The 18,924-nt window shown below is 36.6% G+C and overlaps 1 protein-coding gene across 1 annotated transcript; it reads right to left on the reverse strand.

Annotated features, from left to right (window-relative positions):
• Positions 1-793: 793 nt before the first annotated feature.
• Positions 794-16,992, reverse strand: LOC129003516 (uncharacterized). The gene is made up of 17 exons (XM_054431815.1): positions 16,816-16,992; positions 13,970-14,068; positions 13,292-13,510; positions 12,269-12,466; positions 10,818-10,955; positions 9,996-10,154; positions 8,574-8,743; positions 6,341-8,335; positions 5,645-5,829; positions 5,225-5,397; positions 4,651-4,749; positions 4,390-4,509; positions 3,877-3,963; positions 2,826-3,049; positions 2,400-2,547; positions 1,425-1,588; positions 794-965 (listed from the first exon to the last, which is right to left on the reverse strand). Exons 1-17 carry the CDS (start codon positions 16,990-16,992, stop codon positions 887-889), a joined length of 4,434 nt encoding a protein of 1,477 aa, XP_054287790.1. The 3' UTR covers positions 794-886.
• Between the last annotated feature and the right edge of the window lie 1,932 nt (positions 16,993-18,924).

Consider the following 18,924-nt stretch of genomic DNA (forward strand, 5'->3'; position numbering starts at 1 on the left):
AAGAATGTCAAATCTATGTTCCAGCTGTGACAACAAATTATGGCGTATTTCATCATATATTTTACCAAAGGCTTCCCTCAACTTTGCTTTAAGTTCATCTATGAGATCGGACAGCGATACACTTGATCTTTTACAAATCCCGAGACAAAAAACCACACCACAGATTTTGTCTCCATAAACCATTCAATACACAGCGCTTAACTCAACTACAACTCCATATTGCATCTGTATGTTTTAAAGTTCAAACATGTCAGCAACAATGGAACAGCTGTTTACTGTTTAGCAATACTAATCAAAACTGAAAGATGTCAGCTTTAAAATTAGTCATAATTGACTTTTCTACAACCTTTGGTAACAAGTATATTAAGCTGTAGATTGATCATGGTTGGGACACGGTTTTTATTTGATATTATGTGTGATTTCAAATGTTTGTCCTGTAAAATGTTTCAATCTTGAAAATCAAAATTCAGAGATATATTTACGACTCCGTCACTTAAGGTTGCGTTTTTTAAGCGAAGATGAGTGTTGAGCTCCCTCAAACCACAAAAATGTTATGAACGGAGTGTAGTTTTTAGGTTATTTTTATATATCGTAAACCTCAAAAATTTTTGTCGTGTTACCCAGCTTTGCTGGGTTGATGCAAATGTTTATTCAAAATAAACCAAATTTGACTATTGACAAAAAAACACACACATTAAGTAAAATACACTACTTACTAAAATCACAAGGAAACATATTTATAACAATTTTACTTTTATTTACACAATTGGAAGTATATTTACACCGTGTTTAGATGAAGTGCATTGTGAATTTTGAAATCAATAGCGAATTGAGCTGTTCAATGTGAACTTTTTGCACTTGATTGAATGTTACCAATAATGAATCGTTACGGCTTTGAGAGAAGTTCGACTTTAGTGAACGGCTCGAGAACAGGATGTTTTATCCAGTCTGTCTGTTCCAACATTCTGAAAAAAATAGAAAGTTATCCATTGAACTAGGTTAAATGTAGAAAAATTATCATAATTGCTTATTGATGATTATTTTTTTATAAAAGAGCTTGTCTGCAGACTAAACATAAATTAAGCAACCATTTTCAGATCCAACATGCAACATTTAACCTTTCTTTAGTTAGTTATTTCAGGGACGCTGCATGTACCTACTTCGGGATTGAATATTGATAATGAGTACCGGTAGTGCTAACATCAATCAATTGGGGAGCAAGCTGGTCTAGTGATAAAGTGTGAGGCTTCGGTCTATGAGTTTCCTGGTTCAAATCCACCAATCACTAATGGATTATACGCCAATACCTCCTAGGCCTAGCCTCGTAATGTGTAAAACAATTGGCTTGAGATTATCGTCCTCTGGAATGTGAAGGTAAGCCATCAAAATAAGAAAAAAGTCAGACCTAATAAATGATTACATACCGGTATAGATTGAGAGGCATATAGGCAAACACTTTCAAGAAGAGTTCCTTGACTTCCGACAAATTGTCAATATTTTCTTTGAGGAACTTTAATAAACCGCTTGGAGTGTCAGCAAACTGATTGCAGCCGGTCTTCAGTTCGACGTATTGCTGCAGCACCGTGATCTGTGGACACATTGGAAACAGAAACAACACATTAAACTATAGTAAGTTGCTAATCAGAATCCTAAATTCTTGCCTACGTTTGTGTTAAAGTAGTCCATTGCTTCTGTTGTAGTCAACTTTGTGTGATGTGTTGTAATATTTAGCGATTGTTTAACAATATAACTAGGATTCATCTTGTATAAATTCTTGCTCACTGATTTATTTTCAATTTTCAGTTACCGGTGCAGTGTATATTTATTGTGATTGGACGTTTGATCATAAGAGCTGATGGGTCTTTGGTGAAGCGTGGCAAAAACCTCCTGGACATTCTAAGAAGAGAAGGAAAGACTAAATGTATAAAGATATAATCAAGAAGAGAGTTTGCGAAGAAGATTCAGAGGACCAGAAGACGTTGAGGACGATTTTTGGTGAGGCCAAATACCGCCTTGGTTATCTGGTAATAAAAGTGAGTAATCTTTTGACAATATAATATTTAGCCTATTTAATATCCTTTCGATCTTTAAAGATTGAATAATTCTCTTATCTTATTTGGTTATCAATTTTGTTTTTAGAAGTATGGCTGTGTTTTGAGGTATTTTAAATCATTATTTTGTGTTCTGGTACATTTTTTCGGTCTCGTTCAACAAGAATTTTTAACAAATCTTGTCTATCTGATTTTTTCTAACAATCGCCGCTTTCAATTTGACAAATATTCTACAAGCATGTTGTATTTATTTGGTTACATTTTAAATAGCCCTCTTTACCATTTGTTGTTTGGTGAACTTATTAGTCATATCTTTTGTATACAAACTAAACTACAAGATTCACCCACCCATTTACTGTGAATGTCCCGCAGTTCGCTGAGTATGTCTAAATCCTTGTGCATCTGGACGATATCGAAAGTGGAAGAATCACTCTCTTTTCCACAACAAGTCCGGAGAAAATTCCACCGCTTGTTGGTGTCCCAGAAAAACACATGTCTGTGAAAAATATTAAATGCAGTTACAACTTATCAAAGATACCAGGATAATAATAAAACATTAAACAGAAATTAGGAGAAACAGGAATTCAAAAGGAATAGCAGAAAAGCCTGTCTGACTTAGGTGTGAGACGGGCAGGATAAATCTTAGGTATATCCATAAAAATTGTATGTGTTTGCCGTTTGGATCACTTTACCAAAGCCTTTACCTTCTTTGAAAACGGCATTGATGTACCCATTAAAGGGTGAGCCCGAATCTAAACTGAATGGGATATTTACCTGAGCACATCCGTAGTCGATGGTCTCTTGTACGCTTCCGAACACAACATCCAGCAAACAAGGTCCGAAGTGACAACGTCCTCAGTTCGGATTTGGATCACGTTGTTTCTCATGTTGTCCATGATGTCTTTCACGGTACAGCCGTAAGGGTGGATCCCCACCGTCATGATGAAATGAAGAAGCATTCCAGCTGTCTGTATGTCTGAAAGCTCCGTGCAAATGTACTGAAAACACACATCGGTTAAGTGAATCAAAGGGTGAAAACCGTTGATAACCGCAATGTTATATGTGGAATAGGGCCCAAGATACTAACAATTTCAATATTAAAAGTTAAATCAAGCATAAAATCCGAGGTTGAGAATGAAGGTAAATGTTTAACATTAAATACTAATTGAAAGAACTCTTTCAGTGTGATAAAAATTGGATGTATCTCTCAGTTACTGATGGCATTGGCTAGCTACCCACTGGTCATGTCATGTCTACGACATTATTTGTCCAAGGCATGTCACCATGTTATCAAGTCACATCTTGATCTTACACACTGGTTGCGACTTGGGACACACGTCCCGAGACATATCTGTTTATTGACCATGGATAAAAAGAAATATAGACTATCAGCCGTTCTGCGGTTACCATGGTTACCATAGGTTCTGGCGCACACCGCTGGGAGCGCCGTGTAGTACGTAGTACGTACGTCGTAACTACATGGCGCTCCCAGCGGTGTGCGCCAGAACCTATGGTAACCGCAGCACGGCTGGTGGTCTATTTTATTCTTTTTGTCTATGATCGTACAATGTCACACGAAACCGGTTGGTCGGATTGACTCGCATCCCTCTAATAACGATCTAATTCAGCCATCTACATAACACATGTTTTAAGTGGTTAGTTTAATTCTGAAATATTCTTGAAACTTTCGATTGCTGGTTGGTTGTTGGATCTTTACATACTGGCTTAATAACTCCGCGTTTGCGTTAGGTGATCCGTCAAACATATTTCAAATCCTGCAATGTTGGCAAACAGCAATTGATTGTTTTCTAAACACATTCCTTACCTTCCATGTAGTGAAGTAGATGGTTTGGCATTCTCTGGCCCACCAGATCTGAGAGGAGAAATTTGGGCTGCATTGTTGAAACAGAACCTGTAAACAAGTTTATGTTTTGATTTCCTTTATCATGATTTATATTTTTACAATACTGGCCAATGATTTTTCAGCTGTAGCTAACACATCTTTCTGAACTAGGTGTTGCTTGTCTATCTTCATCAAATCAGCTGTGCTTTTAGTAATTATAGTAAAATAAAAAATTAAAACGGATATTGTTTAAAAAAAAATAATTTGTAATGACAATTGTTTTTAATCATTTAATTACTAGGCCTACCTTGAACATTATACAAAGTTTCGTAGGGATATTTTTAATAGTTTGTAATTTAAAATTTTGTTATATAAAGTGCAAAATGGCAAATATTTTTGATTTCTGCTCTTTTTACTCATAAAACAATTTAATAGAGTTTTGTACTTTACTTTTGGAGCATCCTGTATTTCAAAGCTTTCAAATTGATGCAATACCTGTTGGAGTCCAAACTCTGCCAATCTTATCGTTCCGTTGGCATCCACCATGATGTTGGAGGGCTTTAAGTTTCCGTGGACAATGTTCTTGGTGTGAAGATAGTGAAGACCTTCCATCAACTGAAAAAAATGTACTGATAAACCTGATGACGACTCTCAAATTTTTATAACCAGGTTAAATAGGCACCAAAAGTTTAGACAGTATTGACCTTTTGTACATAAAATTCCTTTTAAAGACAACAATAAACAATTGGAACATACCTGACATGACAGAAGGACGAGGTAAGGATTGATCGTTTGTGCGGAGTTTGTGTGTTGCGTCAACACTGATCTGATTTGGATCAAATACTGCCCCAGGTCCTAATGGAGATAAGAAACAAAACATATACAAGGTTTTCATAATGTGATGGAGGTTATTATAATGTGAAAATGCACGACAGCTGTACATTTTGAGTATACTGTGGTACACAAAATGCCTTTTCTTGCGTTTAATAAACACTTAGGTCACCATGAGCGTCTATCTAACTTTTCCATTTGGGGGACAACAGGGTCTGGGAGGTACGGAATACCAGTAAAGAGGGAGGTCTAGGGGGGTTCTTCGGGAAAATAGTTAAAATTTAGGTACAAAATGTTTGATTTTACTACCCATATTGATGGACGCCCATACATGTCATAGCTTTAAGTAGCCTAGTCAAAATAACCACCTTAAAACAAACTTATAAACTTAGCCAAACCTAATCAAAGCAAACCAAAAATCTTTTCTGTTTAGTTCGCTATGTGGATAGATAGTTTTACGATTTCCGCTATGTTTGTTTACAACTGACGACGATATCACCTGTCGACAGAGAGGCACCAACGTGATGATAGCAGGAGGAGTGTCGTAAACTCCGAGGTACGGCAGAATGTAAACATGGTCTAGACGAAGCAGCGATTTGACACATTCACAAAGCTTCTCGCTCACTGACTTGTTGCCGAGTTTCAAGAATCTGCGCGCAGCTATAGGCATTCCTGAAATGCAATGATTGTGTGAAAATACTGAATGTGAAAAGACTGAGAGTCAAGATGGAAAATAATACATTTGGACTCAAAATCTCTAGGGCTGAGATACGGTACCAACATCAGCTGGCATGGTTGACGTTCTAAGCTTTAGTACCTTTGAATGAGTTGCTTTAGCTACGACATGGAGCTCTGGCATGGAAAATCGATCTAAATATACTGAATACATTATTTAGGATAAATCAGACATGTTACGTACCTGTTACACTCAGTCCAAGTTCCACGTTGCCCAAGTTGAAGCCGGTGAAGAGTTTAAACTCCTGAGAACAGTCGTACGAAGAAATCCTGACATTCCCTCCGTCGAGAAACTCAGTCTTGCAATCAGGAAGAGAAAGAAGTCTAAGACACTGGGACTCATACTTCTGGCCACAGTACTTCAGTAAACTGGTCAAACATTCGGTGAAAAAATTTGATGACAGTGTCATGAATATTAAATTAGTCTCCCTTACTCTCAATAAACAAATTATAATATGGCTTCTTCAAACACCTATAGTTCAAGAAAAAAACTTTGGTCCAATTTACTCACATTGATTTATCAAGTACCATGAAAATACCTGAAACGATCTCTCTAGAATCAAAGATGCTAACCGCTAACCCCATTAAACTTTGTTTACTGTTTAGACTTGACTCATCAAGGGAGTCATCAAATAACAATCATTACCTATGTGATTCCTCTGTGTCCAATTTTACCCTCCAACAGTTACACCCATTTCTCAATTATAAATGAATTCACCAATGCCTTTTAAAGATTAGGGACACATTAATTTATAAACTCATCTTTTTGATCGGTACCCTGTACATTGAATACCTGTAGTTGAATACTGGATCGGTACCTGTTGCCGTTTGTATAGTGAATAGTATTCACTGTGAATTTTTTAAAATAACATAGTTTTACCTGGCTAGTTTTTCAAGGCAGACACCAAGCGGGTCACATTTTTCAAAACCGGGGGGAGTCTTTTCTTCAGAGTCTGGTTGAATGTCTTCAGGCTTCTTTTTTTGGAGAACAATTTCTTCTGAATCTATCTTTGCGCTTTCTTCTTCCTTAGAATCCTCTAGGGCAGCGGATTCGATTGCTTCCAACGAATCTTTATTACTAACGTTGCATACTTGTGATGTTTCACAAATGTCATTATCTTTGGACGTTTCCAAATTAATTTCAATTAAAGAACTTTCTACTTTGTCATTATTGGTGTTTTCCGTACATACTGGAATTTCGGTGACCATCTCTTCTTTCTCTTCTTCTACTTTAACATTAATTTCCTTATCCTTCACCTCCTTTGTACAGACTATTTCTTTGTCTAGCTCTGTTTTACCTTCTCCATCAATCACCTTATCCGTCTCAGGTTGTTTTTCTACTTTATCTTCGGTCTTTGTTTCCCAAACACTGACTCCATCGCTCTCATCTTCACTGTCTGATATGTAAATACTGTCAACAAAGTGGGCAGTTTTGTTTTCATATGACTTTACATCCTGTGTTACTTGTGCACTGGTGTCCTTTTTAAGTTCCAAATCAACTTGAACTGTAGTGTTTTTATTTAACAATGTCTCCACTGGTTTTCCGTTGGATAGAATATTTAAATCTTCGGAATCTTTATTCCGTAGAATAAATTCAGTATCAAGATCATTTTCCAAACTGGATTCATCGTCTTCCAAGACTTTAACTCCTCTTTTGTCAAGTTCATCTTCAAATTCCAACAAAAACAGTTGCATTTCAGACACCAGAGCTGCATACACAACGTGGTTTTTCCTAGCGTTATTTTTTATCTCTTTCATGAAGCCGTCCCACTTGCTCATCAGCTTCTTCATGTGGTAGGTCTCCAAAGCAGGCAATACGGACATAAGTTTTGTCAAATCTTTCGAGTCTCCTTGAGCCCCCAAATAACCTTCCATATATTGTTTTGTCCAGGTAGAATCGTATCGTTGCAAAATCCTATTGAATATCTCCTCCAGGTACTGCAAAGTGCTTGTTACCTCCACATCTGATACTTCTTTACCCTCATCTTTCTCAGTGTACGCTTCTATCCAATCACAAGTGTTTGCCATTCTTTCTTCGTCCGACACTACCATCGGCTCGTCCAGTTGAAACAGCTGATAACCTTCTGAGAAGCGCTCTTTTGTCGCTAATAATGGAGATTTTTTCATTGGAAACTCCTCATTTGATGGAGAAGTTTTCACAGAATTAACTGATAATGAATCAACTGTTGTTGAACTCTCTGAACACTCTTGTACTTGTGAACTTTCCGACCTCGGTGACACGTATTCCCGTATTTCCTTTATGGCTATTCTAGATTTCTTTACTCTCTTTGTTTTCTTATTGGATGCCTCAGTTGTAGTTTTAATCTCTTCTTTTTTGAAGATAGATATATCCTTTGGTTCCTTAATTGGCTGAGCAGGTGGTTTAGCTTGAGCTAAATCTAGTTTCCCAAAATTGTGCTGTATTATCGAATTGTACAGTGTTTGATTGCAACTTTTTCTTTTCACGCCGACATTAAGTTTCTCCTCTCGACATTCTCTTTTTTGAATTGAAGTAAAATTTGTTGATTTTGGTTTCACCACTGAGTACATCGAGCGGGCCAGCCTGATCTGACCCTCTCTTGTTTTTTGAGCAGCTTTCCGGTGTTCTTCTTCGGTCACAATACGCTCGTCAGATTTTAATGCCTTCATGAGTCTTTGAAATGACAGTGAGTGCTGTCTCTCGATTTCAGCGTGTGTGTCGCCGTACGTGTCTTGGAAAAGCACAGGAAAAGACCTCATGTACTTGTGGTAAAAGGGTTGTAGATGCACATAGTTTCCCTCGAGCCACGTTCTGGCTTTGTAGCTTTCGCTGGTGCACAGGTAAAGGAGGGGTTGGAAAACGGATTTGATCATCGTAGTTTTGTCCGCACCATACCTGAAACGAGTTTTAAATATAAAAATATATTGGAAAAAACTCTGCAAAAAGCTAGTTTTGTAAATTTGTAAGTGGAAGTTTGGTTATGTCAGTCTTGCGCCTGATACATTGGACATCAGAGCTCAAAGTGGTCAAAAATATTAAATTTTCATGAAAACTCTATTAATAAATTCAAAACCTCAAGTTATCAACGACTTTTTGAGATTAGGTTTACCCATTACATCTGAGGTTTGCTCACCTAACCAATAAGTCCAAGAAACACTTCCCCAGGCCGGCAGAGAAGAACGCGTTGGCAAGTTCAGCCTGAGAAAGTCCTTGACAGCAGCAGTCGCAATGGCGAATCAGCTCCAGGACTACCAACAGAACCGCAGCGAGGTACGCAGGGTCGTCAGTATGATGCATGACCGCCTGGACAGACCGTGGAGATAAGAGATAATGTACATCGGTCAAATGCTAGATAGGATCAGAGGCTTACTCTACAACCCTTAGAAAAGGAGTTTATTGAAAATCATAGAGATATATTAATACAATCTACAACCTTCAAAGTAAATACTTATCATGAATCAGACTCATTCAATAGTTTACATCTTTCGCCCATTGAAATAACATGTCTGGGTAAAGATAGCCAGGCAAGAAAACACACTCATATCACTTTGTGATTAGCATAATGTGTCGACTAATCCCTCTAAGAACATGGTTAAGTTGTCAAAATAGGGTCCTGCACTCAAAAAGGAGAAGATAACCAAAAAGTGAAGATTATTTGACAATCAATGGACTGGCCAACACTGTAGAAAATTTTATTGATACCCAAAGATAACCTTTGGTATCCGAGAATATGCGTGAGTGCCACATAAGGCCTTATCCCACTGGGAAGAACTTTATACAAAAATTCTAATATTTGATCTAACCCAGTCACTTTTATAATCTGGATTATCAACTTCCAACTGACAGTTCAACTAAAGAAAACTACTTAGGAACTTTCTAAGAAAGATCTATTTTTTTATCACCTCAGGATCACTAAATTACTACACTAATAACTAGCTTAAATAATTTCTTTAAACCTTGGAAAAAATCTTTTATGTTTAAGGGTAAAAGTGTGTTTATATGTTGAAGCTGAAAAACTTTCGCATTGTATAATATCTTCATGCCGCAGTACCTAAAGTCAACCTTTTAAATTCTTATCGACTTTGTAAAGATATTTCATTACAGTAGATTCCCTCTTATCCGGACACATTTTAACTGGACTACACTCGGGGGAAATGACAACTCTTTAACCGGTCAATTTTTAACATTACATCCGTTTAACCGGATTAGATCAGCAGGAAGTGGGCAGTACTGAAACAACTGTTCTCGTGGGAAAGATTTGAGACCAGTGATCACCTGTCTAAATACAATGCTCTTCTAAATTTAAGTCAAATACCTACTATATACAGTACGCATTTAAACAGTCTGTTTTACAATTTTTTAGGACGTCGGTTTAACCGGAAACCCCGTTATCCGTACTGGCCTCAGTCCCAAGGAGTCCCGATAAGAGGGAGACTACTGTACCGTAATTTTGTCACGTACAGGTTAAATTCTCAGAAGTAATTTTAATTGTTTTAATTCCTGAATTAATTTTTTTACGCCTGCAAAGTAATATGTGTTTATCGTTGGAACTTACTTCTTGCAATCTTGAAAACACAGAGAGTTCCATGAGAAGGTCCATGCCGCTGTAGATGTAACGGGCAAAGAAGATCAAAACATGGACGAGTACACTGGTCACAACCTTAGTGAATTCTGCTCGGTTTTTCGGAGGGTTGACGAGCAATTCCAATCTCCTCTGTAAAAACTTACATATTTAAGTATTGTCAACTTTGTGCTTGGATTGAAAATTGGAATAACGTTGTCCGTCATCTCAACATTTAGGTAACTTTTTGTGGTCATTTGAATAAAATAGCAGCCTAGAAATATTTAAGCAGTGATCAATTTTACTTGTCGATGTAGTCAATGCCGTCTTAGTATATTATTTCGTTTGAGAGTGGATTGATAAGAAATTTTCAAAATACGTTGTTTTCCTGGAATATATTTCAGAAACGCAGAATCTAACAGATAACTTCCATAAACGCATACCGTAAACAGTTAGTTTACCAAATTCTCTCAATTTTTCACAACTGAATATTTTTTTCAATGTGCCAAGGATACAATGTAATGACAACATTGTTGTAAATGTAAGTACTAAAACAAAACTAGGTGTAAGGAAGTTATTCATCGTACATCTCATAGTTTATGTTGTAAAACAATTTATTATGATTTGTATTTTTTTTTTTTTTTAATTAACAATCAAAAACTTAGGCTACAAATCGGGAACATAAATCTAGAATAGTGGATGTCACGCAAATGCAGTTTTTTTCCAAATTTACTTAATGTTATGTCCTTAAAAAATAACCTAACTATCGTAGTGCGTACTCTATTTTAAACTTGTTTAAATTTTTAACTTATTAACCTTAAGATATTGTTCCAGGGTCATTTTGGAATGTCCCTCGTTGACGGCAGCCAAGATTAGTTCAAGTGCTCCGTTGGGCTCCCGCACGTTCTTCTGAAGACTAAAGGCAATGGCGTAACACAGAGCTGTGCACTTTTGCTGAAAAAATACTCATTAGTATAAATTTGTTTAGTAGAAAATAAAACTAGAGTTTTTTATCTCTGGGACTACAAAATTTCCTGGATACCTGAGTGATTATAGTGTTTTAATCTCCTTTTAATCTGAAGTTCACACATTCGATCCTGAAATAAGTGTTTGGGTTTATGAAAAGCATAAAACGTAGCGAATCATTGTGTTTCAAATCTGTGATATTGTTTGAAGAATCAGCCGTTCTGTAGCTGCAAACTTAACATCAAGCATCACACTCATTATTTCTTAAACATACATACTTATCCTTATATGATGCAATTATTTCCGGAATACTAAAAAAAATATCCGGATCTTGGCATCGATTAGGCCTCAACATAATCTCCTATCCCTCCATCATTTTCTACCATCTTTAAACACACATTTTTCCTCCACACCCCTCTTTATTTCATCCATCCACCTTCTTTAAAATTCCTCTTTGTTTTATTTCCCTCTATGGCCTCTATTAACTCTTTAACACTAAGAACTCTCTCCTCTCACATAGCTAGATCATATTGTTTTTAATTTATTCATGTTACGAATGTATACGAATTGTTATACAAATATAATTATTTTAACGTTCTGTTTTTGATAATGACTACGTAGTAGTCGAAACTATAGTCAACAGACACCGACTAAGGAATTGTGGACGTCAAGGTACGTAACCTGTTATAATTGTTTTTAACTGTCTCGAGCTGCAGTAGACTCCCTCTTATTCGGACTCCTCAGGACCGAGGCCAGTCCGGTTAACGGGTTTTCCGGTTAAACCAACATCCCCAAAAACTTGTTAAAACGGACCGTTTGAATGCATAATGTATACAGTATTTGACTTAAATTTAGGAGAGCATTGTATTCAGACACGTGATCACTGGTCTCAAATCCATCCCACGAGAACAGTTATTTCAGTACCGCCCACTTCCTGCCGATCTAATCCGGTTAAGCCGATGCGCTGATAAAAATTTTCCGGTTATAGAGATGTCATTTCCGCCGAGTATTAGTCTGGTTAAACCGATGTCCGGTTAAAAATGTCCAGATAAGAGGGAGTCTACTGTATTCTAATCTCTTCAAGCTAACTCTCTGAATTGCATTCCTTTTTATCTGTGTCAACAGCCAATGACTTTTAAATGCTGGAATATCAATACCTCACTCAACACTCAACTGTAGCCAATTTCTTACTAAAATGCGTAATGATCAAAGACAGCTGGGTCTAGTTCCGAACCATCAAAAGTCACTGATATTTCTCAGGATTGAACCGAGGACTTGATTGCGCAAGTACTATAACTTACCTGGTCCTCCAGCGTGAAGTCAGCTCCTGCGTTCAGCAAAGCCTTGACAGCGTAAGTGTCGCCTCGTGACGCTGCCAGTATCAGGGGAGTAACGCCTTTGTTTGTCTTGCAGTCCAGATCAATGGATATACCGATCAGCTGTTCCAACATTCCCTTCCACTGTCGTCTGGTGATGTAGTGTATGAGGCGGTAGCCAGCCTTGGAACATAAATATAAACGATGAGTGTTTTTGTCATATTCAAAAAACAATATTGTACAGGCGAATCATATGTGTTCTATGATGTTTAGCGTTAATAGATTAGTTCCTTGACTAGATTACTTCTTATTGTAGTTATACAGTATTCTATAAACAATATACATCAGTAGTTTTTTCCAATTTTCCACTAATAGTTTTCTTAACTTAATAGCGGATGTGACATGAAGTATGCTACGGTTAAGAGAGAGTTTTAATCATGACATAGTTTGCAATGAGTGTGTATATACAATTAGCAGAACAGTAGCACAATAGCACTAGTCAACGATGTATTTTTAAATTCTAATACTGGCTATGATTTGGACATATGATAATGAGATGTCTGCTTCCCTCTTCTTGGTAAAATAGTGTCCAAGTGTTTCTCCAGATGACATCTGACATTCCTTTCGGCCCAGCGCCTTTTGGAGCAAGGAGGTGTGCACACTTATTCTGAGCACTTCCCCTTATTCTTTTTTTATATCCCACATTATCCTAGGACGCTAGTTCTAGCCTGGAACTCTTTTACACATTACTCCAGGCTAGTCGTAGAGGGTTGCGGCATTATCACATTGATAAAATCCATTGGTGATCGGCGGGGTTTGAACCCGGGACCTCAGGTTCCAAAGCCCTGCGCTCTACCAACTCACTCCTCAACGGAGCAATTCGCTTTGTGATACATTCTTTTATAGCAATACAGACCAGTGCTGCACACCGATGACAGATTACACCTATCAACAGTGTTCGTTCCACCTACTTTTGCCACTCTTTATGACTACACAACATGTACATACCTTGTTGGCGTGGTCTGGTCGTAGCCGAGGGTGGTCCCTCACGCTATGCCAAAGACCACTAAAGGAGTCCTGGTCCCACGACGGGTTGATGGCTGCCAACAGCATGACGTTGTTTCCCTCTCCGTCCACCAGGGAGATATCAGCGCCACGAGTCACCAGGAAATCCACCATATCCAACCGGAAGTGCCTTACTGCCAGCATCACAGCTGTTTCTCTGTTCTAAAAAGTTATGAAAACCATAAATTTAAGTTTGCTACGCTAAACAGTAAGCAACTGGTTAATGGTGTCTTTGTAGACCAGAAAAATTTTGTTCTCAGAAAGGGTTTGGTAATATCAGTTGCAGAGCATATTTTAAAGGATTTCCACTGGGCGACAGTTGCGTCGGACTTACCGGGACAAAAAGTGGGGTCCAGGTTCTGGTTTTCCCACGGAAATTTGTTGCATTAATTAAAGTGAAAATCACCCATTTCTACGTACCTTCTACAAAATTTTCCGATTATTTGCTTGTAAATAGTCCATATAATCTCACTTAGTTGCGTATTCTAGAATGTTGTAAAAGGCCAAGGCTCCCTTCACAACTCTTGGGTCAAAATCATAGCTTAATTTTAAAAGTGTACACAGAGAAGTAAGTTACAGTGGAAAAATAAATATAAATGAAAGAAACTTTAAGTAGGATACCTCATCAAAAAAGTCAATTGAATGCCCTTCTCTCAACAGTCTTTTGACAACTTCAAACTTTCCAATGACTACAGCACCGGCGAAACAATGATGGTCACCCTGAAAAAATTTAAAGATTAGTTGTAAACAAATTTAAACCTCTTAAATCTTGCCCAACGAGTATTTTGAATGATTGCAGGTTATGAGAATCATGCTCCAAAATCATCCATCCAAGGAGAGGGATTAGCTTTGTGCAATGATTTGAAAATTTTGGCTTTAAGAGGTTAATCAGTTAAATTAACTTTTAAGTCTGTATTTTTTTAAGAGAAAGACGATTTTGGCTTTGTGAGGGAGAATCTTTAATAAAAAGTTCTCTTGGTCCTAAAAAAACATATAATTTTTACTTGGTATATGGATCCACACAGCCTAAGGTACCGGTACCTATTGTTTTGTAATCACTTAGTGTTTATAAAAAAATTCAAAAAAATTAAATGACAGGCACAATTAAATTGATGAAACTAGGTGGCTCAAAAAGAATTAAGCGTTTAAGACCTCAATTTACACAGAACCAGCCTTCATGCATAAGTTACACAACTAATAGATTGTATATGAACTCAACACAAAAGAAAACAAAATAAACTGTATCAGCAATCTGACTCATAATTTATCCTATTAGCTCTTCAACAACCTTTATCATGGGTAAGCTATGGGAGTAACTATGATTCTGTATTTTATAAGGAAAAATCACAAAAGTTGCAATAACTTCTAAACCGTAATTGTTTCATCAATGGGGGATTGCACTATTTTTTTTTAGAATGTTAAGCACCATAACACATTAATTTGAATCAAAACCGGCGTTTTTCCTAAATCCGATGTTTTGTTATTTTATGGGGTCTTTTATGGTAAAATAACCTAAGTTACAATAACTCTTGAACAGTAATTTTTACAGAAATGGGAGTCATACAATTTTGTTTAAAATTTAAAGGGCTACAACATACTAAATTTTTATCAAAATCGTTTGGGTCATTTTTGAGAAAATCCGATTTTTCCGTTATTTTATGGGTTTTTATGAGGAAATCTATATATAAAGCCAAAAGTACCCATGAACTTTTGAGAAAACTACAAGTCGCACCCCCATAAACCATATACTTAAAAGGTTCGTCATGACGAGAAACCTTGCGCAAAATTATCCGTTATTTCATAAATTAATTGCCCTATAAGGTCGTAATTGCTTTCCAAAGGGAACTTTCCATTTACCTAATGTTAAAAATACCTCAGCTGTTATTATTTGTTTGTATTACCATTACTGTATTCTGTTTTGTTTATTACAGCTTAACTTAACGAATCAATAGTTTTATTAATACTTATGTAGTAAAACGGGGTGGAGCCCGTGGGTAACAGCTAGTCAACATTAATCAAAATTTCAAAAAATAAATGAAAAAACTCCTGGAGATACCATGGATTAGTACCTATATACCAAATTACATCAAAATCGGACCACAGGTACAGTCTGTTAGCTCTGTACACATCACACACAGACATCACTTTGAAAACCAGGGGGGGGGGGGCAAAACGGAAATATCCACTCAAACTCGAAAAATTTGACTAAAACAATACTTTCTCCATATGGTATAGGGGGAGAAAGTAAAAATCGACGAAAACGGTGGTTGACATGTGCTGCAGTCTGGGAGAAAAGCTTACTACCATTAGTTTTCCATTGATATAGCGCGGGGAGTCGGTCACGAGGTACCAGGTTCGAATCACACTAATCAGTAATCACCATCCCCCAAGTGATAACGTCGCTTCTAGGCTTAGCCTGAAGTAATGTATAAACGTTTCCGTGTCCAACGTCCTTGGAACTATAAAGGTTGGGTATAAAAAATGGCCGAGCGGTCCGATTTTGAGCTAGAGACAGCATTGTAAATCGTGGGCTAGAAACGCAAAAGAAGGTTCAAAAGAAGGTCAAAGAGAAGGTTCTGTGGTCATGTGTAGGCATACAACTAGCCCTAATAAACGGTAGTCGGATAGTTTTTTTATCCCCTGATTAGTGATTACGAGTAAATATTTCCTCTGTTTAGGCCGGTTTTATCCACCGCGACAGTCGCGTGTCGCGTGTCGCGGCGCGACTCAAGTTCTATTGAGTTAAATGGGAGCATTTATGCACCGCGACAGCGACAAACTGCCGCGCGAGCGACTCGGAGATCTCTAAATACCCGCGACAGGTTTTAGAATCGCAGCTTCAAAAAATGTGTCGCGCGCGGTTCAAGTTCTATTGGATCAAATGGGCACGTTTATGCACCGCGACAGTCGCGGCGCGACAGTAAGTATTTTTCATACTCCACGTGGTATATTCTCCATATATTTATATTGATTAATGTTAATAATTAGTATATAAATGAGTTATTTACCCTTTATTTGTAATATAAATTACATCACTATATTATGTAATTAAATTTTTAAGAGGGTTGACCCAATTCCAACTGTAAATTGTATGTGTTGTTTAAATAACTGGGGTTTTGTCATTAACGTGTACAACACTACAGGGTCTATATTTAAACAACTTAATAATCACTTCTACATCACAAACACAACACACAACATTGGATTGAGAACGGACTGATTTCTTTAATTCCCCCACCACCGGATGTGAGTTAACGCGACAAAAAAGTGTCGCTGTCGCGTGACATTTTGGTCAGCCGCAAGACGTGGCGCGACTAGCGACTGTCGCGGTGCATAAAACCAGCCTTATACTTTTTCTAAAATAATATCGCCTTAACTAGGCCTACTTTAGAAACTACACTAACTTAAATTGAGCTACAGCAATACTTAAAAGATAAAAACTTGTTTCAATACTTCTAAACTCTTACCAACTCCTCCGTGTTCAAAAGTCCACGAATGTCTTGAATCTCTTCGGTTTTAAAATACGAGTTTATCTTATTAGAAATGTCCTCACTTCGTTTCGGTTCTTCATTTTTTACAACTTCAACTTTCTCTTCTTCTTTCGACCGTTTCGACATTTTGTTAGACTTCTTGCGACGTGTCATGTTTGGTTTTAATGTAACATTAGAATCTAAAAATTAATAATTCTCGAGCCTTCCACTAAGTTTTAAAATTATTAGTTTTTGTAATCCATTTAACAAAACCTAAGTGGTAACAAGACTGTAAACATTTTTTTTTATTGCTTGAATCGACCATATGGGAAATGCACGATCTGGAAATAGTAAATAAGAACATTTGTATTCTGTATTTTAACCGTGTACTCATTGTTAATTCTACGAATACTGTAAAAAAATATGACTTTGGTCAGATACAAATTGTGTGCAAATGATATGCAAATAGGAAAATAGGCAACTAAAGAAAATAGCTTCTTTACAGAAAGAATTCAGTAAAGTATTTATTAAAGATTAGCTATTTTCTGAGTTTTTCCTGAATAAATTATTATTTGTAAATAACATGAAATGCTATATTTATCATCCTTGTGTCAATAAAGTGTTTTATTTTCAAAGAAAAGTAAAAAAGTTAAAGTATTTGCTAACGCTTGAGCACGCTGACATCATAAGCTGACCTATTATAATGTATCAGCAACTCAGTACACAATCTAAAAAAAATTATATAATATGTGGTCATTCACTGTTGCAAAGATTTAAGTGCGATAAATACGTGTTTCAACTTAGTCAATGATGATACAATGACCATTCGGTTTTTTACCATTAGAAAGTACAGAGGAATACGGACAAGGCGTTTAAACTATTCCCTACACTGTAGTTTAAAAGCCCATTTTCTTTGTTGGATACAAGTGGAAACTCAAGCTTACACGGAATTGACCCAACTTATATACAAAACTACATAAATCAATGTGGCCTTATTCTTCTAGCAGGCTGTCGGTAAGGCAGTATGTAACTTACGCTCACACTAACAGGCAGCGCTGCCTGTCACTGTTGTCTGAAAACATAGACAAATAGACCATTGTATTGGTTTATAATCTGTGTTGAAACTGACAATATTATTTTCAACGATAAAATAACTAAACATAATAACAAACTTTGTATTTGTGGCGTCATTATTGAGCTATTGCACAAGCTGACAAATATATACACACCACTTAGATTGTTAATTTTATCAATTCATAGGTGTTCTATAATATTTCTAAATTTTATTTTTTATTTTGCAAGCCGTAAGTTGGCAAAAACGTAAATGTCGTACTGTATTAGCAACGACATCATTTTCGCCAAACAGCTGACTGTTGTATCAGCTGTAGTAATTTCTCTCTCTAAGGTCCAGCTGAAATTAACCTGTAGTGACGTGTATCTTTGTATTGTTGTGGCGATTGTGAAGTGGACAGTGTCGTTTGGTTTACGTTGTTAATTCAATAGTTTTAGTTCGGTTAATGATATGGACTTGTATGTGCTGTGTCGGCTTAACTTCTGAAATACTAATGGAGACGTAAACACTAATAAAAGGTTAGTTTTGTACAAGTTGTCGAAAGTAACAATTATTATTGTAGGAGTTGTTTGCAGTGAAAGTTAGATAAACAAATATTTAGACTGCTATAACTTTTGTTAGACTAGTTATACATTTATTTTAGACCCACTGTTGTACATTGTCACCAAACGAATATACACATTTGGAACACTTTTGGAAATGCGTTTTGATGGTTTAACAATTAAGATAACCCTTTAGAATTAATACTTTTCAGTTAGAAATGTTTTCTTCTACTTTGTCGTGTGATGTATAATGTTCTGATTTTTTAAAACTAGTCGTGACTTTCAATTATTATTGTCCAAACTTCAATATGTTGTTTATGTTTTATTATTTGACATATACCGAATTGGTTAAATTTCATAATTTAGTTGTTAAATATACTCAATCGCGTTAGCCTAATCCATCTGTTCTTTACTTTTGCTCTGCATAAACATTTGCTAAGATTATATTATTCACGTGAATTTCATAGTCACTTGTGCTATTTATTTCTAGTC

Source organism: Macrosteles quadrilineatus, unplaced genomic scaffold (genome assembly GCF_028750875.1).
Source record: "Macrosteles quadrilineatus isolate MER2022 unplaced genomic scaffold, UCM_ALF_1.0 Scaffold_1__1_contigs__length_201487025, whole genome shotgun sequence".
Taxonomy (NCBI): domain Eukaryota; kingdom Metazoa; phylum Arthropoda; class Insecta; order Hemiptera; family Cicadellidae; genus Macrosteles; species Macrosteles quadrilineatus.

What these genes read in the sequence shown, in the direction of transcription:
- LOC129003516 (XM_054431815.1), bottom strand. Translation starts at nt 16,992, where the DNA reads ATGACACGTCGCAAGAAGTCTAACAAAATGTCGAAACGGTCGAAAGAA. An exon ending in TCGACTACGGATGTGCTCAG is followed by an intron (nt 2,548 to 2,825) that starts GTAAATATCCCA and finishes TATTTTTCACAG; the next exon opens with ACATGTGTTTTTCTGGGACA. An exon ending in ATGCCTCTCAATCTATACCG is followed by an intron (nt 966 to 1,424) that starts GTATGTAATCAT and finishes TATTTTTTTCAG; the next exon opens with AATGTTGGAACAGACAGACT.